We start from the raw sequence: 26,917 nt of genomic DNA on the forward strand, positions 1-26,917 counted from the left end.
AATGGCAGTTGGCAAGCCAACTTAAGGTGCATTACCGCCTCCTACTGGACTGGAGTGTGGGCAGCAGATTGTCAGAAAAAAATTTATAATAATAATAATAATAATAATAACAATAATAATACCAATATTATTATATTTTTTATATTATAATAAACAAAGATAAATAACTGTATACTAGATATTCATACTAGATTACTAAAGTCTCTCACTTATACCAGTATTTTTTAGATAATTTTCCCCAGCAAGTTCTCTAGTGTCATGTTTTGCTTTCTAATTCGCATCTCTAGTTCAGTTCTTTCCTTCTCATATCTTTTGCAATCTAACAGAATGTGTTTTACTGTCTCTTGTGTATTGCAGTGTGTGCAGAGTCCAGTGGGGTGTTTTCTATTCTGTTTAATGCTAGATTTAAGCCAGCATGACCTATTCAAAGACGCGTAATTATCATCTCTTCCTTTGGGTTTCTGCCCTGCCTCACACTCATGCCTACTTGTTTTTGTATAGTATATAGATGTCATCCGGTGTCATCTGTGTCCCAGTATTCCTGCCATATTTTATGTGTGTCTCCCTTTATAATGGTTTTGATCTCTGCTCTACTTAATGGTACTTGTATATCAACTGTTTCATGCTTTATCAATCTTTTTGCCAGTACATCCACAGTTTCATTCCCTTCTACCCCTACATGTGCAGGAACCCAGAAGAAGGAAACATTCAACATACCATGGAGTATGAGAATCAGATAAAGTATTTGGTAAACAATGTCTTGTCTGCATGATGTTTTCCCAGACTGTATATTTGATAGTGCAGATAGACTGTCAGAAGTTATAGAGACATCTTGGTTCTGATGATTTTTTTCCAACCACTGCAGTGCCAGTAGGATTCCTAATAATTCTACAGTGTACACTGATAAGTGATCGTTTGCTCTTTTTTTTGACTGCTACTTCATAATGAGGAACAAAAAAAGCTGCACCAGTGCAGCCTGTCTCAGGCTGTTTTGAACCATCTGTATATATGAGTAATTTATCCTGATACTGGTCCATATAGTTTTGAACTGTTATCCACTGTGGTGCTATTTTAGATTTTTCTTTTAATATTTGTTGTAATCTTGTGTCTACAGATGGTTTTATGAATCTCCAGGGTGGTACTATTGGTATCACCACAATGGGGCTTACTTGTAGCTGACTGAGACCTGCATTTTGTGCCTTTGCATTTCCTAACCATCCGAAACTGTTAAAGTTAGTCCTATAAAACTCTGAGCATTCTTTCGTGGGGTGCACCCTGCTATGCCCTTGTAGATTTATCCAATATGCCAGAATGATCTTAACCCTCCTGAAACTACTGATCTCTTCTGTCTCAACCTGTTATGCAATCACTGGTAATGATTTAAATGCTACAGATCCGGAGTGCTTGTGCTTGTTCCACATCAAGCTTTTTAAGATTTGATTGTGATGATGACATATATGCTAGACAACCATAATCAAATGTTGCTCTCAAAAGAGCCTGATAGATATTTATGAATGATGCCCTACTTGCTCCCCTGACAGACATCTCAGAACATTATTAATCTTTTTACATTTGTTCTTAATTTTATCAATATGTGGACCCCAGGTCAGCTTCTCATCAAAAAGCACTCCTAAAAATCTCACAGCCTTGACCTGTTCAAGATCTACCCCATATTATTGAAGTGGTACTGTTTTATGACGTTTAGAAAAACATATAACTTGTGATGTTGAAATTGATAGTTTAAATCCCCATTCATTTGCCCACTGTTCTACTTTCCCTATTGCATGTTGCATTCTCTGTCTTAATTGTTCTATATTTCGACCCCTACCCCAAAGTGCCCCATCATCCGCATAAAGCGACTTACCTATATTTCCTCCAACCTGATCAAATATGTCATTAATCATAATATTAAACAGTATTGGGCTACATACACTGCCTTGTGGGCTACCATTTTCCACTGCATATCTATTTGAATACTCTTTACCTACTCTAACTTCTATTGTTCTTCTGTTCAGAAAGTCTAATACCCAATTATATATATTACCATTTATTCCTAATTTGCAGAGTTTAATTAGAAGTCCATCCTTCCAAAGCATATCATAGGCTTTTTCAACATCAAAAAATACAGCAATGTACACTTTCTTTGTTAGATTGAGCTTTCGTAACTTCTGACTCTAGGCATAATACAGAATCCATTGTCCCCCTCCCTTTATGAAATCCTGACTGATACGGTGAGAGAAGACCTTTACTTTCTATATAGTGATCTAATCTATCTGTTACCATCCTCTCCATAGTTTTGCCTAACTTTGATGTTAATGCTATCAATTAACAGTTAGAAAAATGTTAATCCTTAACTATTACCCTTATTATTACCACTTCATATATGCTGTAACTCAGTTGATGGTTAATGTATACATTTCATTATTTCCTGATGTGCTAAGGATTAGTGCACATATTAATTAATCATTATGAAGCATAAGTTAAGTATTAATATATTGTTTATTTGTGGACCTTATAGTAAAGTGTTACCATTAAAAATAACATACAGTATGTATATTTTATGTGAATGAGAACGAGAATAAGAACCGAAATATACTTGAGTAAATATGAAAGAAAAAAAAAAAAAAAGAAGAAGTTGCTAAACAACACCATTAAAGAACTCAGACCTAAAATTCAGACTTCAGACAGAAGGTCTTCATAAACTGAATCAGATATGTTAGATGTAGGTTAGAGCTAAACCAGGTGTGTAACCTGGCTTGGGCATTTGGGGCTGTAACCCCGAAGATTTTTTATTTAGCCCCAAATAATTCTCCACTTTGAGTTTGTTACTATGTAACTGAACATCAGTAAAAGATGATGGCGGTGTTGTAATTTTATATCTTCAGTGAACGGAGGTGAGACCAATCAGACAGGGCTTGCAGGAAAATACGTGGAAACACTCGTGTCTTATTGGCTGACAGCTTGCAATTATGCCAAACACTAACTCACAGTCAATGTATATACGCTGATTTAAAATATATATTTTTTAAAACAAATAAAGGGGTTGAAACGGAAACACTAACATCCTCTTATGCTGAACAGGAAAACAAGGTGTGTAAATATCTATATGAGACACTGTAGCAGCTAAACTCATAGCTTAGTTGTGCTTCCCCTTGTCCAGCAACACCAAACTAGCCTAGTTAGAAAAGTTTTATATTTTATTGGTCTGGTAGTCCTACAAACAGTGACAACACCCAAGGCAAGTTTTATGATAAATCCAACTTTTTCTGATCATGTCGTACATTGACAGCTAAGTTACCTCAGTGTCTATAAAACAAAACTTTGGCTACTAGCTGAGCTGGAAAAAATGCATGGAGAAGAATTTGGACCCAGCCCGAGATGATTAACAGCCTCTGAGCTAAACTCTGAAGAGAGTTTCAGGAGGAGCATTTGGGAATTTATATAGCAATATGCGGCGATTCCTGCCACAAGGGGGCAGCATGTGATGAGTGCTGGAGTTTCTTCTCCATCTGCGAGATGGCCAGATAAAATGGAGTTACTCCACTAGTCAGCAACGTAGCATGACAGTGTATAGTGTTGTGCTCTACAGTCACTACAGTTAGTATGATCTGCCTACTTGTACACCTCCCAGGTATTCATTATGATTAATGACAATATACTGTAGTATTTCTCCAAAAATATATATACTTTTTGTCACCATAGGTGTATATTTCACGATGGAAAAAAGGAGCACAGACTGTGTCTGTTCCTTCACATTTCCTTTCACAAACCAGCTAAAATAAGCTACATAACCAATTTATTTTGGAAACCCATTACACCCATATGTGGGCCTTCCCCAGACTGTAGTCACAAGGCTGTAACCACACAATTATAACAAATCAGATGGAATACCTGTTCCTGGAGACCAGTGAAGGTAAAGATTATTTATTGGATTAAAATGGATGAACTAAATATTTTACTAGATGTAGAGCAAGGTTTGATCACTGGCTCCACCTGGAGGTATGATGTAGAAGCTATATTCTTTGATTCATCTTCTCATCATTATTCTGTAATTTTATTCCTAAAAAAAATTCTCAAGCTAAATAGGTATACTTAACAACAAAGTGATTTTCCTGTTAAAGTATAACTGCAAATGAATAGAAAACACCAACCAACAAACAAATAAATAAATGCATTTGTACATACATGCATACAAAAACACAGTGACTGTAATAATCCAATTCATAAATCCAGTATGTAAAAGGCAGCTGCCAAACAATTAACATTCCTGAAATTCAAGATGCCAGTTTAATTAACTGCACATCATCAAACCTAAATGAGCCTGTTTTCCTTCGAGGCTTTGGTGGTTATGCACAGCAGCAATCAGCAGCAATTGTGTCAGTGTTTACTTTAAAACGTGTGTGCGTTCCCTGGCATCCACAAATGGGCCTGTGATCCATATGCGCTGCCTCTCTTCTTACTTGTTCTAGTGACGTTGTTCACCTGATTCAGTGGTGAACTTGTCACTTTTTCTGTGAGAAGTTACACAATGGCAAATTAAAACAAATAAACAAACAGAAAAACAACAACACAGCACCCCAGTACTGTATTTGGATAATTCTACAACTGGGGTTCCATTTTGCCCTTGTAGCTATTACAACCCCAATTCCAAAAAAAGTTGGGACGCTGTGTAAAATGTAAATAAATGTAAATAATAACAGAATGCAATGATTTGCAAATCTCATAAACCCATATGTTATTCACATCATAACTTAATCAGTTGCAAAAAGTGCCTCCAACTGTTTCTTTTTAGTAACATTTACTTTTCCAGCCTTTCGTTGCCCCTGTCCCAACTTTTTTGAGACGTGATGTGGCAATCAAATTCAAAATTGCCTTATTTTTTCCTTTAAATGATACATTTCCTTAGGTTGAAAATTTGATATGTTTTTATGTTCCATTGTGAATAACATATGGGTTTGTAAATCATTGCATTCTGTTTTTATTTACATTTATTTATATTTTACACAACTTTTTTAGAATTGGGGTTGTAAATATTAAACTTTATATATTTTTATTTTATATCTTTTTCAATCCATCCATACCGCTTATGCTATACAGGGTCACAGGAAAGCCTGTAGCCTATCCCAGGGAACTCAGGGCACAAGGTGGGGGACACTCTGGACAGGGTGCCAACCCATCACAGGGCACAATTGCGCACACATTCACACACGTAAGGGTACCCCTTTGGATAAAGCCTTCGAGGAGGCGCCCCCCAGTGGAATGAGCCCTTATGCCCAGATGCATAGCGAGACCAATCACCTCATAAGCGATAGAGATTGCTTCCACTATCAAATAAGAGATGCGCTGCTTCAACACAGCATCACCTCTACTGTCAGGCCAAAGCAGACCAGCAACTGCTCTGACTTACGCCACTGGCCGGAGCGGTGGATGTAAGTACAGAGAGCCCTTACTGGACACGGCAGGTGCAATTTCTCTTGTTCCTGTGTAAAGAACAGAGGAGGGCAGAAAGCCTGCAACACTACTGGCTGGGCAGCAGATGTAGGCACTTTAGGAATATAATACAGCCTAGAATATAGGAAGGCCTTGGCTAATCCAAGGGCAAAGTCAAGGCAGGATGGATTTTAGAAGGAGCCAACCCTGCTGAGAAACCTTCCTGTAACCTCCAGGACTGTAGCTATTGCAGTTTACTGGGTCTAACTGACGTTCCTCACACCATGAGACAAAAAGTCGCCACTTGAGTGCACACAATTTTCTCATGGATGGTGCTCTAGCATTCAACATGGTCTGTACAACCTCAGTTGAGAGACCAGAATCTATGAGCTGGTGCCCCTCAGGGGCCAGACCCACAGCTTCCATAGTTCTGGCCGAGGGTGATAAATCAACCCTCTGTCTTGGGACAGTAGATCCCTTTGAACGGGAATCTCTCAGGGAGTGCCGTCTAGCAGGGATATTATCTCTGAGAACCATATTCGAGCTGGCCAATAAGGTGATACTAGCAGCAGATGTAGATGGTCTTACCAAACTCTTGCTAGAACTTGTGGGAGCAGAGCGATTGGGAGATAAGCATACAGACGTGACCTCGGCCACGTGTGGTCCATGGCATCCAGCCCCAATGGTGCGGGAGTAGTGATGGTGAACCACAGCAGGCAGTGTGTTGTCTACTTGGAGGTGAACATATCCACTTCCACTTGGCCGAACCTCTGCCATACAGACTCCACCACTTGTGGATGGAGCCTCCAATGCCCAGGCTCCATCCACTCCATCTCAGCCCCTGCCTTGACAGGATGTCTGCCCACACATTCTGGTTGCCTGTAGTGTGCATTTCACTCTGCCCAGAGAAGAATTAATTGTGCCTGCCTGAAGAGGGGGCGTGGATGTACCCTCCCTGGTGGTTGTTATATGACATCACCTCCAAATTTTCAGAGCACGTAGGAAGCGCTGCATGACACTAATTACTCTTAGGGGTTTTGTCCTAGGATGATTTTTCAGCCACCACTGAAACAGTCTCATGTGCAATAGGCCCAACGGTATGACATTGGATGCTGCTGCCATTAGCCCCAACAGTTTCTCATAGAGACTGGAGGGGATGCCCAGACCCAGCTTTATCTTGCTCAATGTTGATAGGCTTGACCCTACACGTATTGGGGATAAAAATGCCTTCATCATAGTAGAATCCCACATAACCCCCAGAAAAGTTGTCCACTGCACTGGAGAAAGCATACTTTTCTTGGGGTTCAACTTGAGCCCCAAGCTTCTCATATGGGAAAGAACAAAATCTCGATGTTCTTCATGATTAAGTTACCTGGATCGTGCTAGATGTAACCAGAAGGCTGCCACACTTGCCTTCTGTGCCTACCTATTACTATTGCTGGCTAACTACTCGTGGATGCCTGGGCGAACTCGACACAATGGGGGAGGAATTGGCTGAACACCGCTGTTTCATCTCGCGCAACCTGTCAGTGGTGGTGTTGACCGTGCCGCTGAACAGGCCAGAAGGTTCAACAGGGGTATCCAGCAAGGAGACCTTATCCTTATCCCCCACCTCTGAGAGGTTGAGCCATAGGTACCTCTCCACCACAACTAAGCTACCAATTAAACAGCCGATATGACGAGCCGTTTGCTTGGTCGCCCAGAGAGACAAATCCATGGCACGGTGAAGCTCCGCCACTGTCCAATTCCATCCCCGCAATTGAGGTTACTCAGCAGGTCTGCTTGGTAGGGCTGCAACACTGCCATTGTATGCAGTGACCCACAAGCGAGACCTGCTGCCACATAAGCTTTGCCAACCAACGCTGAGGAGGCCTTACATGGCTTGGATGGCAAAGCCGGCCTCCCTAAATTTCCTGCCGTCAGTGGAGAGAGGTACCTCGCAAGCGCCTCCTCCACCTTTGGCATAGCCAAATACCCATGCTGTTCTTTTCCCACAATGGCCAAACAATCCGACCTCACGGGGTTATAAACACGGCTAGTGAATAGTTTTCCCCAAAAGCGCGATATTTCATCATGCACTTCTGGGAAAAAGGGTAATTTTCTGTGGTGTGAGGGAGATTTATATTCAGTGAGGAGATAGTGCTCATCCAGCCTGCTATGAGCCATTTCCTCTTCCCTGGGCCAGTCTAGATTAAGTTTCTCTACAGCCCTAGTAATCACAAGATCACGCAACGTTGAGTTCTCTTTGAAAGGGAACATGCATTTAACCAATTTAAAAATGTGTTGAGCTGTCTCAACAACACATCATTTTCAGTTGCTTTGCTGACAAAGACTGGATAACAGGATTGAAATGACCAGAGTTGAGTGACCTTTCACATCACTGAAAATAAAGAAGAAAGAAGTTTTTTTTCCCCTTCTTCCCTTGATTTACCGTGAATATAGATGATGAAACCTCCTGCTGAACATGACTTGTGGAATAGTCAATTGTTGAATGTGTTCAGGTAAGAAGGTTTAGTGTTTGTTTAAAGCATTTTTCATAACCTATAAAGGACTCTAATTTCACCTCCAAATTAACTGATAATCCTAGAGGTTCACATACTTTTACCACTCACAGATATGTAATATTGCATCATTTTCCTTAATAAAAATATGACCAAGTTTAAGTTTAATTGGGGTGTCACATATAGCCTATAGAAAATTCTAAAGGGTTCACAAACGTTCAAACCCGACTGTGTATATACACACTGTAGTGTGTCTGGATGCCTGAAGGAGATGACGACGCTGCGCATCACGTGACTCCCAGACGTCATTCTCACGCCTGTAGACGGCAGCAGGCGGTCGAGAGGCGGAGGACAGGAGAGTTCCTTCATCAACAGCAGCATGGAGCTCCCGGAGCCCTGCGCTCTCTGACCGCGCGTCTTCACACCTTTTCAGCCGAGACCACTGCCCAAACGCACACATGCAGGTAGGCGAGCTCACACGGCTCTCACACGCTCCCGGGGACTGTCATTCACCCTCATCTTCATGCATTTTTGTTCCGAAGATGCACCGCCTCCTTAAATAGCTTTACCTCGGTGTCATTCTGCAGAAATGACAGCTGTGCTGCACCGGGGCTCGGCGCTCCAACACCAGCTCCCTTCTTTGTAATGTAGCTGCGAAGAAGGGTGTTTGTTTAAGAGCGTGTGTGTTACGCGTCGTACTAAATGCGCGTAGGATCGGAGGCAGGTGAAGTATGTAGGAGGCATGAACAGGCTGATGATGGCTATATGGGATTGTATGGCACTTCTCATATACTAAAGATATACTAAATGATCATGGATGCTGTCATTCATGAAAATGTCAAGCTGTTCAGTTCATATTAGACCACTGCTGCATTTCATGCATTATACTAAAATAACATTGCTTTCAACGGCCCTTTTTCTTGACCTCTTTAATAGGTTAAGTTTGCTTGGAACATGGTCGGCCTGGGCAACATGACAATATAATATCAATATCATGATAAATTATGCTACAATACATTTTTTCTGAGATATCATAGGGATTGCAGAATCTTTTATTAAGTTTATTTTAAATATTTTTTTAAAATCTATGACAAACCTGTCTGTACTGGATTTTAAAAATGTAAAATGTACATTGAAAAGGTTATTTCCGTCCTTTCAGTATTAAAATTATTTACATTTTTATTTACTATTTTGTAATGCAACACTATTATTAGCAAACTTATATACCATGATACATATCATGTATCGTAGAAATGTCTTAAAGTACCATGACATGATACTTTTGTCATATCGACTTCCCCTAGAACAAATCCCAGAAACTAGGGATGTACTGATTCAATACCAAGGGTCAATACTGGCCTGAGATGCTGGATTGGAGTTGACATATTTTCTGATTCACTGATGTTACAACACAGATTATGGACATGAATACAGGACACGGACTGTCTTAAAGCACACGCCATCTAATGTTTTCAAGTTCAAATTTAAGTTCAAGTGGCTTTATTGTCATTTCAACCATATACAGCTGGTACAGTACAGAGTGAAACGAAACAACGTTCCTCCAGGACCATGGTGCTACATAAAACAACACACTAACCACATGAGATGACATAGAACTAAATAAGATCTACAAATTCTACATAAAGTGCACATACAGATGTGTGCTAACAACACAGGACAGTACAGTACTACCAAAATGGGACAATAGGCACAGTAAGTGATAGTCTAATGCCGAACAGTACACAGTTCTAGTGTGGAAGTGTCTGATATAACAGGTAGTGCAAAAGACAGGTGCCAAAGAGTAACAGTATAATTTAAAGATGGTATAAATGTAAACATAACATGCTATGATTTAGTATTCAGCTAATTCATTATACCAAATATGGACGTAGCAGTTATTGCTGTAAAAGCCAGGTATTTTTATAAATACAGTAGGAGCAAAAATGCAATAGAGTCAATACAGGAATGTGCAAAAATTGCAATGGGAGTGCAGTAGTCAATGTAGGAATGTGCAAATATTGCAATGGGAGTGTGTGTGTGTGTGTGTGTGTGTGTGTGTGTCAGTCCAGTCTCTGACTATTGAGGAGTCTGATGGCATGGGGAAAGAAAGAAGCTGTTACACAGTCTGGCCGTGAGGGCCAGAATGCTTCAGTACCTTTTTACAGACAGCAGGAGAGTGAAGAGTGTGTGTGAAGGCTTTTTTCAGCCTTCACAGAAAGGAGAGACGCTGCTGGGCTTTCTTGGTTATGGAGCTGGTGTTGAGGGACCAGGTGCGGTTCTCCGTCAGATGAACACCAAGGAATTTGGTGCTCTTAACGATGTCGACGGAGGATCCGTCGATGTTCGGCGGAGAGTGGTCACTCTGTGCTCTCCTGAAGTCAACAACCTCTTCAACAAAAGTCAACAAGGTCTTTTGTTTTGTCCACATTCAGAGATAGGTTGTTGGCTCTGCACCAGTCCATTACCCACTGCACGTCCTCTCTGTATGCTGACTCGTTGTTCTTGCTGATGAGTCCCACCATGGTCGTGTCATCGGAGAACTTGATTATATGATTCGAGCCATACATTGCTGCACAGACGTGAGTCAGCAGAGTGAACAGCAATGGACTGAGCACACAGCCCTGGGGGACCCCCGTGCTCAGTGTGGTGGTGCTGGAGATGCTCTTCCCGATCCGGACTGACTGAGGTTTCCCAGTCAGGAAGTCCAGGATCCAGTTGCAGATGGTGTTCAAGCACAGGTTCAGATTTCCGATCAGGTGCCGAGGAATGATTGTGTTGAATGCTGAACTGAAGTCTATGAACAGTATAACTTTGATACACATCACAAAGGTCCTATATTTGTATCAATTTTACATTGGGAAAACTGGGATTGGTGCATCACTACCTATGTAAAACAGGTTTTTATAATGTACAGCAGTTTCCTCAATGATAGCTTAGTCCAAGTCATGTAATCTGTTTCTACTCTTTCTTTGCCCCAAGAATTGGCCCCATTATCGTTAAGGTAATTCATTTGCAGTGTTTAAATCCCAGAGTTATCACATTACAATCATATTTGCATTGTCTTGCACAGATTTGTTATAGTTAAATTTGATATTTGCATATATGTCAACAGAATATGACAACCACTCCTTTACTGTAAAAGGGCTCCACAACATTGCTCTCTACCCTTTAGATACATGTAAATAGTAGTTTCTGTGTAACATAAACCATAGGCCTAACTATGAATAAATGATACTGGCATACTAATGATAGTGATATGAATTGAAACATTCATCTGACATCATCAATCAGAGATTAAGCTGACAATTAATATTTTCTGGGAAGTCGATAAGCTTTTGTAGTTGTAGTGGTAAATATGTGCATTTTCCCACCTTTTCTAGACATCTGTGGGTTTTGCAGATGTATTTCCTACCACACAGATATTCCTAAATATATACAACAGGATCAGGTTGCATGAGTGGGAAAGTATATACAGTATATAGTTTCATGTGCTGGTGTGCACCTTGGAAGCTTTGTGATGAGGCTCTTGATTATTAGTTTTGCTCAGGCAAACACAGCAAGCATTTATAGATATATGTTTTAAATATGTTATAACAAGAGAGCTAGTGCTGGAGAAACCATTCCACAATGTCTGAGTTACTGAACCAAGAACATTATACACTTGTGTATTACTCTGCTTTAAAAGGTGCTTGCTCTTAAGTTTTTCAGTTCTCCTCTATGAAGCACAGTGTGACATAATTTAAATTCAGGCAAATACACTTAGAATTAATCACTATAAAATAACTTACACTATAACAACATTGATAGTAGTTAGTAATAATCTTCAGCATTTAAAAAATAATGAAATTGCAGAACACCTGGCTATACATTACTCTTAACTCTAAATCAAGAGGGAACTTTTATATTATGCTGATTATTTTGAATTCACAAGAACAAAAAAAGAATATTTCTTCAAGTGTTCTCTGGATAATTAGGAACCTGTTATTGGACAAACCAAAGAACCATTTAGAGTGCTCAATGAAACTTCAATGAAGAACTTCTGAATACAAAGATTTCTGAGTAACGCTTTAAAAGACAAATGATACTTTTATATGTTTAAGATGGTTCGTCAAGAATCTCACAATCTGCAAATTAACACATCAATCCTAGAGGTTCTAGCGTTACTAATAATAAAATCCTTGCAAGCAGATGTGCACCAAGCAGCAGTAAAACAAAAAAAGTGAAGAAAAATTTAACAATAAGCAGCTCCTCCATTTTTTACCCACCAAAGACCCCCCAGCCCCACCCATGTTGTTTCTATTGGCTTGTGAGACCAAGGTTTGTGAATTCACAGGTTCACCTACTGTATATAAAGTTGGTGCAAAATGAAAGTAACCTTTACCAGTAACAAATGTGTATCTTTCATGTCCCACATCCTTTCCTCTTTAGTGAATTGTCCAAAAATAGTTTTCAGGTAGCTCCTATATCAATGTAGAAAGGGAGTGAAAATTGTAAATGCCATAGCTAAACTATATATGTTGGCACCTCGTCAGTCCTAAATATTAATCAAATCTGTATACTGGGGTGATTCTGTTATGGTTTTAGTCATACAGATACTAAATCAGCTCTTATCTTAATGGCATGATTTGATTTCAGAGATATTATTTTGATTTCAGAGATATTATTACTATTCTAAATAGAGTAAATTCCTTGAGTGGTTTTCTGGGTCACTTTAGCAGCCTGAGGGCTCCAAGCTATGAGTCATATATACAAATTCATTAATTGCACTGGCTGCCTGTTTATAACCCAGCAGTCCATATTCATCACCTGGAAAGCTCTTGTTGGACTGTGAACATATGTCAATTTGTTAATTTTCCCAGGTAGCTTAGTCATTTTCTGATGGCTACAGAAAAGTAGATGTAGGTGAGTTTTTATATGTTTGGCTACAGTTACTGCTATTGCAGAAAAAGAAGAACCCCACGTTGTAGATGGTTATAAATCACTGTTCAAATGAGATATAGTGATTTTGTCTTTGATTTCATACTCTTAAGGAAATGCTATGGATGTAATATCAACCATACAGCAGCATACAATGTTGGTGGAGTGTATGCTGGTATCACTTACACACGTTATGAGTTAACACGGGCCTGTTTCAGCAAGGTCACATTTCAGTTTTAAGAAAGTGCTGTCTATTTCCAGTGGGCATTCATGGGTGTTGTGTTTTTGTTGAACATAACTGCCTACAATTTAAGATCTGCCAGTGCCTTGTTAATTGCTTGATACTGCTTGAATACCTTTTACGACATGGTGGTTTTTGTTAAAATGATTCACCCGGTTGTAGGGAAAATGAGCTGTTTGGGTTAAATTGTTGTATTCTCCACCAATTATATGTAACGGAAATTAGCTGTTTAAATTGAGCTATTGTATTCTCCACCAAATATGCAAGAGAGACTAGCAGATCAGCTCGAAAGGGGAAATTTGGCTAATTTAGTATTTCTATTCGTCCAGAGATAAGTTGAACTTAGCATATTCATTAATTATGCATTAGATATTATGTCTGTGGATACTGGCAACAATATCCTAAATACAATGAAACATTATTTGAAGAGCATGTAGCAGGATCGGCAATACAAGGTAGTGGCCCTTGTAAAGTGGAAAAAGAAACATTTAAAAAGACACGTTTTTAAAAACAGACGAGACTTTATTGAACTATTCTATGACACAGAAACTAAGCTGACACATAAACACACACACGCACACACGCACACACACACTCAAGCAGAGGTGAAAATGTTTTAAAAGAGTGAATGAAGTTCCGAGTGTATAACAAAGGATGTTAATTCACAGACCATGACCTGAACAAGCATCAATTTTATCAATCTAATTTCACTTCTTTAGAAGGGCTTTAAACATCTGGTCGGCGTTGAGTGGCATCTCGAAAGACCAACTGGAATGCTGAATGGAACAGTGTCTAGTATGAGGGGTGTTTGGAGAGCTGCTGGTGGGAGTTTTGAAAAGCTGGGGAGCTCTAGGCTGGGTCTCTGAGCAGATGTTGATTGAAGATTCCCTCCGCCGCCGACGAGACGAGATGTGTTGATTTTAGCGAGCAGAGAGAACCCAGAGAGAGGGCGAGCGGAAGAGGTGGATTTTAGCTCTTTTTCTGGCTAGTCCCACCCCCTAAGGGTTCCAACTAACCAGAGATTGTCTTTGAGCAGGGTGTAAGCCATATGCTCTGCCCATGATGTTTAATCAGTCCATTGTCTCTGTAGATGGGTGGTTCCATGCCTTGTCATGATGCGAGGATTAAACATTGTCTGAAATACTACAATGTACATATAATGACATCCTATCTGAATTTCCTTAATTTTATCTATCAGAAAATTATTCCATGAACACATACATACCACACACAACATATGTTACGTACACTATTAATATTAAAACAATAATCATACTAGTACTACTATAGAAATACATGCTAAATAAATCAAACAATTAGTGGTAACTTAGTAGTTATAAGCACAATAAGTCCTGAAGGAAGCATGGCAGAAAATAGGTGATTGCAGGTTTTTTTTTTTATATACAGATTTATTAGTTTTCACAGTCATTTTTTCTGTGTAGTGCCCTGATTGTGGAATGTGCTGATTCAACAAGGGAAGGGGGGGCTCCTTTCCCCTTTTCTTCCTGCAGTTATCACTTTATGGGTGAAGGACCTTGGGTTTTATCTGTTGGGTAAGCCATCTGATTTTGGTGGGTCCAAGAGAAGGGCTTGTTCCCTTTCAAAGGGAACGCAACATTGCGTGAGCTACATGCTGTGGGAAATGCACTCATGTGTGACCAGTGCCTGAAACTTGTGTAACATCATGTCTATTTATAGGCCTGCTGTGATCAGGTGACGTGACAATTAAGCACGTCGCGTGACATAAAAACAGCACCTGTGAACCGTGCCATCAGCCTTATTATCTTCAGCGAGACTGCATGTTGGTCGTTGTGTAACGCTCACAAAAAGACTCTTCATTTTCTCTCTATCTTTTCAAAAAAGAAAAAGAAATCTCTTAACTTATCTGTCCCTTTAAAAAAAAAAGACAGAGGAAAGTATGAGTGAGAGAGAATTCAGGAAGTGTGTTACGCTTTGCTCTCGTTTCATCACGGGTGGGACGGACACACTTTCTGTGTGTTTAGGGGTTGGGCATGCCATGGCAGCACTCGAGAGGTCTGACTGTGCAACTTGTTAACGCCTTACAATTATGCAGCTCCGCTTGCTCTCTTCTTGGTCGAGGGGAGTTGGGTTTCAGAGCCTCGCGGATCTGGGCCAGCTGCTTCCAAGGTGTCCAGCCGGTTCAGGTCCTGGGGATCTCGTATGGATCTGGAAGAGGAGCCGGAGACGAACGCTGCCCTATCTCTTTCTCTGTCTTCCGGGTCCGGCTCTCCGTCGGATTTTGGAGCTCGCATCGCGACACCTCCTTTCGCTATGGAAAGTCATATAAATAAATAAATAAATAATAATCTCCTCTCTGATTCTGAGGAGCCAGAAGGGTGTACTAAAATCTGAGAGCAGTTCTCAAGCATATAAAGAGCTTTCTCCCCAGTGAAAATAAATCTCCCTCACACTGCAGAAAGCTCCCCTTTTATTCCAGAAGTGAATGACAGACTATCACGCTTCTGGGGAAAACCTTACATAAGCCGTATTTATAACACCGCAATGTCTGATTATTCAGCCATCATGGGGAATGAACAGCACCGCTATTTAGCTATGCTGAAGGAGGAGGAGACGCTTGCGAGCTACGTCGCTCCATCGACGGCAAGTAATTTAGGGGGGCCGGCTTTGCCATCCAAGCCATGTAAGGCCACCGCGGTGTTGGTGGGCAAGGCATATGCGGTTGTGAGTCTTGCTTGTGGGTCACTGCATGCCATGGCAGTGTTGCAAGCCTACCAGACAGACCTGCTGAGTGAGCTCGACATACGGCGGCATTCAGCCAGTTCCTTCCCTATTGTGTTGAGTTCACCAGCGCTAGTGCAAGGGAGGCACAGACGGTGAGTGTGGCGGCCCGCCTTCCCCCACAGACAGCCAGGGGAACTGGGTGGCCACAGTCGCAGTCTGCTACTAGGCCTGATCTGAGAATGGTCATAAAGGCCAAGCAGACAAAGGAGGAGCAGTCCTGACGGGCCGTAGAGGGACGTATCAGGGGACATGAGGTTGTTAGGGCAGTTAGCCCCCAATACTACTGTAGGGCCTCCCCTAGCCAAGGCTGTCCTTGGGAAGTTTTCAGTGTTCTCTGGTCAGCGAGCTGTCACAGCGCAATGAAAATCTGATTTAATGTCATCCTGGCACACCATGGTGCATGAAAGTGTAGAAGTGTGAGGTCACCCTGGTGATCATCTGATGCTGTTAACAGTAGATGGAAAAGGTGCTAGCCTGTTAACCTACTTCACTCTGAATGAACTGATGCAGCCGCTGAACTAATGGAAGTTTCCCAAGTGCACACATAGGTGTGGTAATTTTCACTAGTGTTGGGTTTGAGTCCACCTTTATCCAGTTAGAGTCAAGACCAGGTCCTTAACCAATCGAGTCCAAAAGGGGCTGAGTTGGACTCAAGTCCGAGTCCTTAATGGCCAAATCAGAGTCAAGTCCAGTTTTACGTGAAATTCAAGACTGGCATCACCTGTCTAGGGGTAGGTGATATGACTACAATCTTATTTCATGATAACGACACATTTCCTCAGGTAGTTCTATCTGTAGTATTCACTAAATAAAGCAATTAAATGTAAAATAAAATAGACTTCACTGTATGACATATACAGTGATTCTTAATAAATTTTATTAAATTATTCAGTGAAATGAGTGAGTGAGTGATTTTCTCTTTGTCTTTTGTTGTTTGATTAACATGAATGACACAGACTGCAGAAGATTTATTAGACTGCTGTCACTTTAAGACTTAATGCACAGATCCAATATACTGTATTGACACACCTCTGATTTTTTCCAAATTGTTTACATTCACTTAAGACATAACCGACTGTGTTTGTATGAATACTCAACCAGACCTGCATTTTTACATGTGTGTGTGTATTTATTTGACTGTCTAAGCGTAATAAGCCGCTAAACAGAACTCAATTCAGTACTCGCATGATGAGGCGGCTTTCAAATGTGTGCGCACAGAAAGACCCCTGGTCAGGCAGGGGGACATTCATTAATTTCTTGTTATCTTAATTTTTATGTTGTTATTTATTTTTTATCTTTCTTTTCATGTTACACATGACGCAGACTCGACTGTACAAATGACGCAGTCCAAAATGTCCGAGTCCGTGTCAAGTTCGAGTGCAGATTTACCCAAGTTCAAGTTTGTTCATAATCGGACTCGAGTACCCCAACTCTAATTTTCACTGTGTAGGTGCTGTGCTGTGCTCATACCTGTTTGCAGGATTTGAGAGGCTTCTGCAAACTGAAATTATCACAATCAAACACATGAGAACAGTTCAGCACTGACGAATTGGCATGGATGAAAAGATTGTGCTGTAGTGCTAGTGTCATTTGTAATTTGTAACATGCAAATGAATTCATTATGATTGCAGATTTTTCAATCTAGTTAGCTTAGTGAAAAAAATTAATGTGCAGTTACTTATGCTATTATAGTGAGGAGTAATTCTTTCTTTTTGTGACTCAGTTTCCTTTAGGGGAGGTTTCATCATTTCAATAGTCATATTAATTGCGTGCAAAGTTGCTAGCATATCTAAAATTGCATTTTATGAATGCCCTTGCTTAAAATAAACATGAATAAAAGCTTATATTTTAGCTTAAATTTACTCTTACTGTAAACACCTGAAACAGGCTGTTATCAGACTTTGCTGTTGTGTTTTTGGTTGGTTATTATGTAATCTTAATGATTTGCAACACCTACTGTAACTGCCCGCTGTTCAGTTTTACCATAGTGGCTTGATATTTACTAAATAATCATTTGGAACTTAGTGATTAATGGTATAACATCCACACTATAAAGTTATAATTGAATATCAGATTTTATGGATTTCACGTACTGCACTGATGCCCAGTAGACTATTTCTGCTCAGCTATCTGAGTCAATATCAGGTTAGGGTTAAAATACATGAAGGTGAATGGGATGTTTCTGTATATTTTTGTTATTCCTCTTGGAAGGAAAATTATAGACTGATGGATAGCTCAACTGAAAATAATTATCTAAGGACATGCTTTATTAACCACACATTATGCTTGTAGCTCTGGATACGTTATCAGAGCTGAGTGGGTGCAATAGTTTTATTCAGAGGATGGCCACATGCCATTAGCCAGCACATTATTTAGGTTGCTCTCTTTAATGTGTGATGAGACAGAGAAATGATGAAACAATTGAGCGCTAGTCAAGCTGTTTCATCTCTGTATTCCTGGGACCTCTGAACACTGCAAGAAACATGCAAGCTAAAGCCAGTCAATGGTGTAACTAAGCTGTCCTTGTGGCTATATGCTGCCACTTCAGAATGGGTCCTCAACGACATTTAGGGCTAGACACTTATAGCATGTTTAATAAGGGAGTGGTAGTGGAATTCCACAAAGTTCCTGGCCACAGGGGAATCATTTAAAAACCATTACCTGAATCCTGCTTACGTGGCCCAAATGCTGGTCTCAAGAAGCTATTAGTATAAGCAATGAACCAGCCAAGTTGGAAAAAAGAAAAAAAAAGTGTACCTAATGTGCACAGATGTCTAAAGGTAGACCTTACCATGACCCGTATGCACTTTAGAGGAAGTCTCTGGCCCATTTCCAAGATGTACACATAAAGATGTGTTCATAAAGCCATTAATCCTACATCCTATGTATCTACAGTGACTGCCAGTCTGAGCACCTCATCCTGGAACTCATGTAAGTGTTGCACTTTGTATTAAATCTATATATGCATCTACACTGATTGTAACACTAACATGGAAAAAAATAGTGGCGATTATATCAAAGATTTTTTTAACGATGAAAACCGGGTTTTCGTCATTTGCATGGTTTTAGTTATTTGGGTGAGCGTCATTTGGAAAGACTCAATAACACACAACTTTTTTCTTCTTTTTTGTGTCTGCTCACATCATGTGGTTTTTGAGTGGCTCTGAGTTACTTTGGCAGTTCCCTCTTTATAAACTTGGCTCTGCAGTGTTAACTCATGCTGACAAGTTTCATAAATCATTTGTGGCTCTTTGATGCTTCAGTGGAAGGAAGAGGAAGTGAAATTCAGACACTGATCAGATACAGGAAGCAGATCCATTTTTAATTTATATGTAGTTAAGTGTAGGCAATTGCAAGTGCTGCTTCAGCCTTAGGAGGCACCTTAGGGCCAACAAAAGACCACCATTGACTAGATGTTATTTTGGTGATGCATTATTCTCAGTCACTCTGACATAGTGTGTGTATGATACTAGCCCAAGTGGAACAGGTACAGCATAACTAATGCATTTTTAGACACTGTGTCTATTTATTAGACAAACATACCTTGTCCATCCACGCAGTAGGTGTATGGTTAGAGATTAACACCAGCCACTACCATGTCATTGTTATTGTTGTGCTTAGAATGGTCCAGCAGTTAAATAATAATATGCTCAGCAGTGATTCTGTGGTGATTCTCACCAAACTTCTCGTGTTTGCTCAGGTTTGGAAGCTTAACGTGGACGCCACCACGCAGCCCTGTCCCTTTACACTGATGGACAGGATAGAGAAAGGGCTGACTAATTGTGCATAGCAGCAGATCGGCAACAGTCAGTAACTGTATACCTACAAAGAATCCAATATAATTATACTGTATGTGTAGTAAACATTGCAGTGTAATACTCAGTTTGTCTCAAAACAGGATGATTTGGACAAAAGTCCATCAATTGTGCAAGGAAAGTGATTAAGTCAGTAGGATGTGAAATCAGCTGATAAAGTTATTGTTTTTGTCAAAATATGATGTTCATTTCATGAGGTTCCAAATGTCAGAGTGTAGATGAGCCTTTTCTCATTAGATTTCCTCTCTTCATTGCTCAAGAATAAACAACTAACATTGCAAACAGAGATTTTATTAATCACACGGCCATTGCTGCTGAAATCCTGCATTCTGGTGGTATGAAGATTCTCAAAGAAACCTGTCTTCTACAGTACAGCTACTGTATGCATCTCCTGTAGAGACGCGTGACACAAAATCGATCCATTAGTAAAAACAACCTTGATTTTGAATGATGTAGAGAAACATAATGAAAAAGAGCTCATTACATTATCAGATATTTGGAACCTCATTGAATGAATGGCATGTTTTCTTTGTTTTATACTGTTCTGATGAGGTTTATAGAAAATTATATATATATATATATATATATATATATATATATATATATATATATATATATATATGTGTGTGTGTGTGTGTGTATGTATAGACACACACACAAATACAAGAAGTACAAGAACATGAATAATTCACAAAAATGTCAAACTTCTACACAGATCTCAGAAGCAGTTCATTAGCAAGAGTTGCTTGCCCTCTCTCTGTGTTATTACCAAATACACACAACAGGGAATCTATTTGTCAAGCATATTTATAGAGCAGGCTATTCTTTCTAGTGAATCATTTGCCTTCTGCAATTATCCCAAGTGGAAAACTGCTATTAATGTACCAGTGTGCACACAAGCCATCCTATCTTGGGAGCAATTAATAAACTCCTATCAAAAGCATTACCAAAAGCAGAGAGATTAGTGTGTGGCTGGGAAAAAAACAGATGTTCCACATCCATGTAAACATTCCATGGATATAAATATATGGATCAAACGATTTTTCAAGTGTCGGGGACTTATGTCTGTATGCACAGTATTTGTTTGTATTATGTTTGGCATTTTGATGTCACTGATTAACATCAGGGTTGAATTGTTGACTTTCAGCCGATCTATTGCTTCACTGATGAGACATATTGATGTCAGCGCTCAAGTGTTTTTTTTTTTTGTGTCATGTGGCCCAGATTGTCTGGATTGGCTATAATTGCATAATTGCACAAATGGGAACAGATGCTAGACAGACTGAGCTACTGTCAGGGCATGACCTTTTCCTGAGTAGGCGGGTCTGTGTTTGTTACAGTTAGTTTGGCATATCTTCTCTTGCTATAATCCTTTACACTGATGAATGTTTGGGCGAGAATGGCTTTGGCGTTGTCTTCCATTCCAGACTATTGTAATTAATCTCAATGACTTCTAAATTTGGCCCTGTTGCCCAGCTGTGGTGCATATTCAGACACTGAGCACCTGCCCAGGTGTGATTACTTACAACATACTTACAGCATGAATACTGGAAATGAGACATAGCAGCATGAGAATATCCAAACAAAGCCAACTCTTCTGATTGTCTAGTAGAAGTAAATTACTGTCTATTATAATCTTGAAGGCATTGTGCTACTATTCCAATGGACTTAGTTCCACTGAGTGCTGGTAAAATTTCTGCCATTTAAATACAGGCTGAATGAAAATTTGACTTTTAGCTTGTTGGTTCATATCATTGTTGTGTTTTTAGATATAAATTATTCATGCAATTATACTGTAACTAATGTGGATATCTGTACTGTTACATATGGATTACAGTAGCGCAGTTTATGTAAATATGCATGTGTATCAACTTCAGATTTGTCCCATGTAAATACTGAAGGGTTTTATATGGTTCCAGTTCATACTAGTGATCTGCGATGAAATTTAGATCAGGGACGAAAATGATCAGAAATAATAATTTTACGTTCATGCTCTTTAGATTGAAACCAGTTAGAACAGATAATAAAAGATAATAGTGTTCTTTACATATTGTCAAGAGGTTTTCATTTGGCTGTCAGCCGACATCTCAGTGCTAACATTAGTTGATTGTTCACCTTTCCAGTCTTTCACATAAAGTGAAGAGTGTTTTCTTTGAATATGAAGCTGCAGATTACCACCATGGTTGCCAGGTATTGCATCAGCATCCTTCTATTTTGCATTGTGATTTTTTGCTTGCAGAACTGTATGGGAAATACTTTCTACATGGGTTTTTCTGCCTTTGTCCCATCTTCAAAAACCCTGCTATATCGGCTATTTAATGTCATGTCAGCCAGGCGTGCAGGAAGCAATGAATTCTGGACAGGATTCTGAGCCTATTGGGAAAATCTTTAGGTTTATGTTATACATTCTTGGAATCACTGGAAGATAACATCCATTTAGGCACTTTTTCAAATAATGTTTTCACTCTGGAACAATTTAGAGTGACTCTGTTTGTGTTTTTGGATTCCATGTAATAAAAAAAATGGTTTTGTTTTCATTCCCTGTAACTTTTCTAATTACTGGTCATGATTACATGAACCAAAACTTATGTATATTTACAAATGTTCTCCTAAAATCCATCTGTAACAGTGTACTCATCCTTAGTAGATACAAATGTGATACGGTTTCCATTTCAAGTTATCTTTAATCTTAATGTGCATGATTCACATCTATGCTGTCCTGAAACTTGCTGTTCACATGACATTGATGCATGGAGGTGTGGGCTGGTGTGCACAGCTTTTTCCTCTCCATTGAGGAGAGTACTTCCTTAAAGTAGAGCTGTCTAGGGTAAATGAAAACACATTTAATGTTTTTAAAGATCACAGCTGAAGGTCTGCAGGTAGATTACCAAGGATTTCCACTGTCATATCTGTTGGTTTTGGTTCAGAAATAGCTGGTGTTAGTTAATCCCATGATTTTACATTAAGCACTCCTTGGAGGCTGCAGTAGTGATTGTCTGCTTATGTGTGTGTTTGTGTGTTTGTGTGTGTGTGTGTGTGTGTGTTTTGTTTTTATAGGTTATGCCACCCCACAGGCTGACTGCAAACCCAACGGTCAAAGAGAAGGGCTGATCTCAGACCCCCCCCACCCCCTGCACTCCTGCTGCTTTGCCCCTCCCTGTCCCCATGGCGACAGGAGGCTATGCCCCTGAGAAAGATGTTTTGATCAACCTGCATCAGGTAAGACTTGTTTGATTTTTTTCTTTCTCATGCTGCTGTGGTTATCGTTGTACTGCTTGATATTGTAAAATGAGATAGAAAAAAATAGATATTTAAAAATAGATGTGTTGGGGTTTTTTTTTTTTTGCCCTTATTCTAAGTGGACTGACAACGTGTATGCACTGTGCTAAGATGTTTTTCCCCTAGTGTAGTCTGTCTCAGCCAAGTTAAGTGATACTCAAGAGGCTTCTCTGTAATAATTCCATATTTAGAAAGAGAATGAGGCTGCATTCATGCTTATATGGTGAAATGACTCAAAAATCTCTAATTAGAGCCTGAGCTGCTATGTCTCCTGAGCATTGGCAGATGGTGGGGGAAGAAGTAGGGATGGCGTGGCAGATGTGTGACTGAAGTGCCTGGTTACACCAGACAGAAAGGAAAGACAGTACTATGCACAAGACAGTATCAACTACCCTGCTTGCTTCTCGAGTGCCACTCACAATGCATGGGACTGTCACTTAGGCTTTCAGTGTAGCCTAGTATATGTATATGTTCAGTGCTGAGAGACACAGAAAAGTGGAAAACAGGAATTCTACAATCTAGGGTCCAATAAAAGGCATAGTAATAAATTGCATTTATGGCATTAGCTTAAATATATGAGATGTGCTTTTTTTTACTTAGAAAATTCATGTAGGCTTAAGCTAAATGCATTGGAATGTACTGTATCAGTGTGGCAAAAATATAACTTTACAAAGAGCAGTGGTTATGTGTGCTGCTGTGATATCCAATCAAATCAGCTACTCTCATTTATTTAGAAACACATCTCAGCACATTCTTGTACATTTCCCATTTGTAGCAAATAACCAACTGGCAAAACATATAACAAATATGTGCTTTCGTAGGTCTTCACTGAAACCTTTTTTTTTTTATTTGTATTTTTTTTTGTACCAACTAATTGCTTGTCCCGATGATGTCAATAAGTTTGGTATTTAAATTAGTTTTGTTAATAATTGTGTGTTTCATGCATATTTTTGATTTCTTTTATTTTCCTCTGTTTTGTGTATATCGCATACTTAATAGTTTTAGGTCTTCAAACGAAATACAACATAAAACAAAGGCAACCTGAGTAAACACCTATCACCAAAGTGAAAATCTAATTGTCCCCTTAAACTTAAAATCTGGTTGTGCCACCTTTAGCAACAATAACTGCAACCAGACGCTTCCGATAGCTGGAGATCAGTCTTTCATTTGCTTCTAGGACTAGGACTTACTCAAATGCTTATGCATTGTCTTGCTGCATAATCCAGTTGTGCTTGAGTTTCAACTTATGGACTGAAGACTGGACTTTAGGATTTTCTGGTAGAGAACAGAATTCATGTTTACCTCAATTATTGCAATTTGCCCAGGCCCTGAAGCAGCAAAACATCCCCAAACCATCACACTTCCATCACCATGCTTGACCGTAGGTATGATGTTCTTTTTGTGGAAGTCTGTGTTTGGTTTACACCAGAGCTGCAACAATTGATAAAATCGATATTAATCGATTATGAAAATCGTTGTCAAGGAATTTCATTATCAATTAGTTGGTCTGCGCGTGGCATGTTACTAATTACGTTATTTCTGTTCCGAAAACACGCATTGGAGTGTAACTACTGAAGTTGTGTCCCAAATGACATACTATACACTTACACTATGCACTGTATATTCTACCGCCCCGTGTATGAATTTTAGAAAGGTAGAATCATCTCAAATGGAACACTAGTGGTTTTTTACTAACTGGAAGTATAAGCGGTTTCCCAGTCGATGGCCTATGATGTCAAACACACGTAATGCGACGCCGCTAGCTTTAGCAGAATACCCAGAGTCAACGAAAATAAATTTCTTGTTTAATGTTTGTCAACGTTACCTTTTATATCCAACATGACATCAGTCACTATCAGACGAAGGCATAAGGCAGTATTGATTAGTTGATTAATAATAATACTAATGATGAAATAATCGGCCGATTAATCGATTATGAAAATAATGATTAGTTACAGCCCTAGTTTATTCCACATGTTCAGATGAGCCTTAATGTTCTGGGTTAGCAGTAGTTTTTACCATACCACTCTTCCATGGATGCCTTTTTAGCCCAGTGTCTTTCTGATAGTGGAGTCATGAACAGTGAACTTTATTGATGCAAGAGAGGCCTGTAGTTCCTTTGATAGTTAGTTAGTTGTCCTTGGCTGTGACTTGCTGGATGAGTCGTTGCTGTGCTCTTGGAGTATTTTGGGAAGTCGGCCACTTCTGGGAAGGTTCACTACTGTGCCGAGTTTTTCCATTTGGAAATAATGGCTCTCACTGTGGTTCTTTGGAGTCCCAGAGCCTTTGAAATAGCTTTGTAACTTTTCCCAGACCTTCTTCCTCACAATTTCTGGAATTTCTTTCAACTTTGGCATAGTGTGTTACTGGGTAAGACCTTTTAATCAACTTCATGCTGTTGAAAAGTTCTATTTAAGTGATGATTTGCTTGAAAAGGGCTGGCAGTAATCAGGCCTGGTTGCGTCTAGTCGAACTGAATTATGTTCGAATTGTGTCCATTATGAATGTGGTGTCAGATTTGGGGAATTAGTAATAATTATAACTATTAAATTAGTAAAGGGGGCAAATAAATTTTCACACTGGCCCTGTTGGTATTAAATAATTATTTATTGAAGCAAAAAAGTTATCATTTAAAAACTGTATTTTGTGTTTACTCAGGTTGCCCTTGTTTTATCATAGATTTTGTTTTAATTTCTGAAACAGTTTATACGGGATATACTCAAAAAAAAAGCAAATAGTTTTTCACAGCACTGTGAAAGAATGTATATCTCATTTAACTGTGTGATTTACCTTGAGTAGCCACATATGAGTTGTTTGTTTTTATTGGTTATTATATACACTTTGTTGTATTTAGTTAGTTGGGACTTATAGCCTGCTATACGAAGGAATCTTGGCAGGAAGTAGCACAAGTGCAATTTTGGGCAAAAGTAGGTGCAAGAGAGAAAGAAAGACTGGCAGATTTGGAATGAAATACAATTTGCCATTTACATACAGGGGTTAGGGGTTCAAATTCTCTCTCTGCCCCATGTGTGCGGAGCTTGCATGTTCTCCCTGTGCTTCGGGGGTTTTCTCTGGGTACTCCAGTTTCCTCTCCCAGTACAAAGACATGCACTGTAGGCTGATTGGCATTTCCAGATTGTCGGTAGTGTGTGAATGGGTGTGTTATTGTGCCATGCAATAGGTTGGCACCACATCCTGGGTGTCCCCCACTTTTTGCCCAGAATTCCCTGGGATAGGCTACAGGCATAATGAAGCAAACCAAGACAAAAAGCCTCGGCTGACAGAAGTGTGTGTGACTGAAAACATACTCAAAACTCTTTCAGTCATTTTGCAGAAATATGGCAGCAGAAAAAACCTTCACCATGTGTGCATAGAAATCACAAAAGTCATCCAAGCACAGAAAATATGGACCTAAATAAATTCTTAAATAATTATATAAATAACTAGTTTAAGATATTTTGTGTATGTGTCATGCAACAGAGTCAGAAGTGGATGCAAATGCAGTTTAGAATTTATTAAAAGAACTGGCAAACAAATCAAATGTGAAGCAAAAGATGTAACCAGGAACAGGCAAAAGGTCAAACAATCAGCAATACAAAGGGCAAAAATGCAAAAACCAGGAAACAAGGCAAGAGCAAAACCAGACTATCAACAGACTTGATAAGTTCCAGTAAGGCACACTAAGCATTACTTCACAATGAGGTTATGTCCAAAGTCTGTTTATAAAGGCTGTGAGTGTGATTGAAAACAGGTGCAAATTATTTGAACTCTGGTGAGTGTGAACGTACCGATGGAGTGGGGTGCTGGGGATTGTAATCTGTGGCGGCCATGTTTGTAGGCTGTGGTGTGTTCTGGGAAGTGGATTCTCTGATGGATTCTGGTGCTAGTGTGACAGTATGCATCGACTGTTTATTTTCATCAGTCAAAATATCCAGAACACCTTGCATTTCTGCAGTTCTACAGCTCTGTCC

General features: G+C 39.6%; 1 protein-coding gene and 1 long non-coding RNA gene across 12 annotated transcripts in view; both read left to right on the top strand.

Moving 5' to 3' along the window:
- LOC128609053 (uncharacterized) overlaps nt 1–3,485 on the top strand; it is a 5,173-nt gene extending 1,688 nt beyond the window's left edge. For 4 of the 11 annotated variants that reach the window (XR_008386166.1, XR_008386164.1, XR_008386168.1 and 1 more), the window contains 2 exons: nt 1–26; nt 358–3,485. The exon at nt 1–26 is cut by the window's left edge and continues 152 nt beyond it. This is a non-coding gene — a long non-coding RNA (uncharacterized LOC128609053). The remainder of the gene's footprint in view (nt 27–357) is intronic. The other 7 variants (XR_008386167.1, XR_008386163.1, XR_008386162.1 and 4 more) reach the window with 7 other exon arrangements.
- A 3,268-nt stretch (nt 3,486–6,753) lies between these two features.
- slc4a3 (solute carrier family 4 member 3) overlaps nt 6,754–26,917 on the top strand; it is a 78,611-nt gene continuing 58,447 nt past the window's right edge. Inside the window, exons 1-3 of the mRNA XM_053627371.1 lie at nt 6,754–7,931; nt 8,181–8,395; nt 22,725–22,886. Of these exons, the coding sequence (XP_053483346.1) occupies nt 22,833–22,886 (54 nt within the window). The 5' untranslated portion in view covers nt 6,754–7,931; nt 8,181–8,395; nt 22,725–22,832. The remainder of the gene's footprint in view (nt 7,932–8,180; nt 8,396–22,724; nt 22,887–26,917) is intronic.

Source organism: Ictalurus furcatus, chromosome 6 (assembly GCF_023375685.1).
Source record: "Ictalurus furcatus strain D&B chromosome 6, Billie_1.0, whole genome shotgun sequence".
In the NCBI taxonomy this organism is placed as follows: Eukaryota; Metazoa; Chordata; class Actinopteri; order Siluriformes; family Ictaluridae; genus Ictalurus; species Ictalurus furcatus.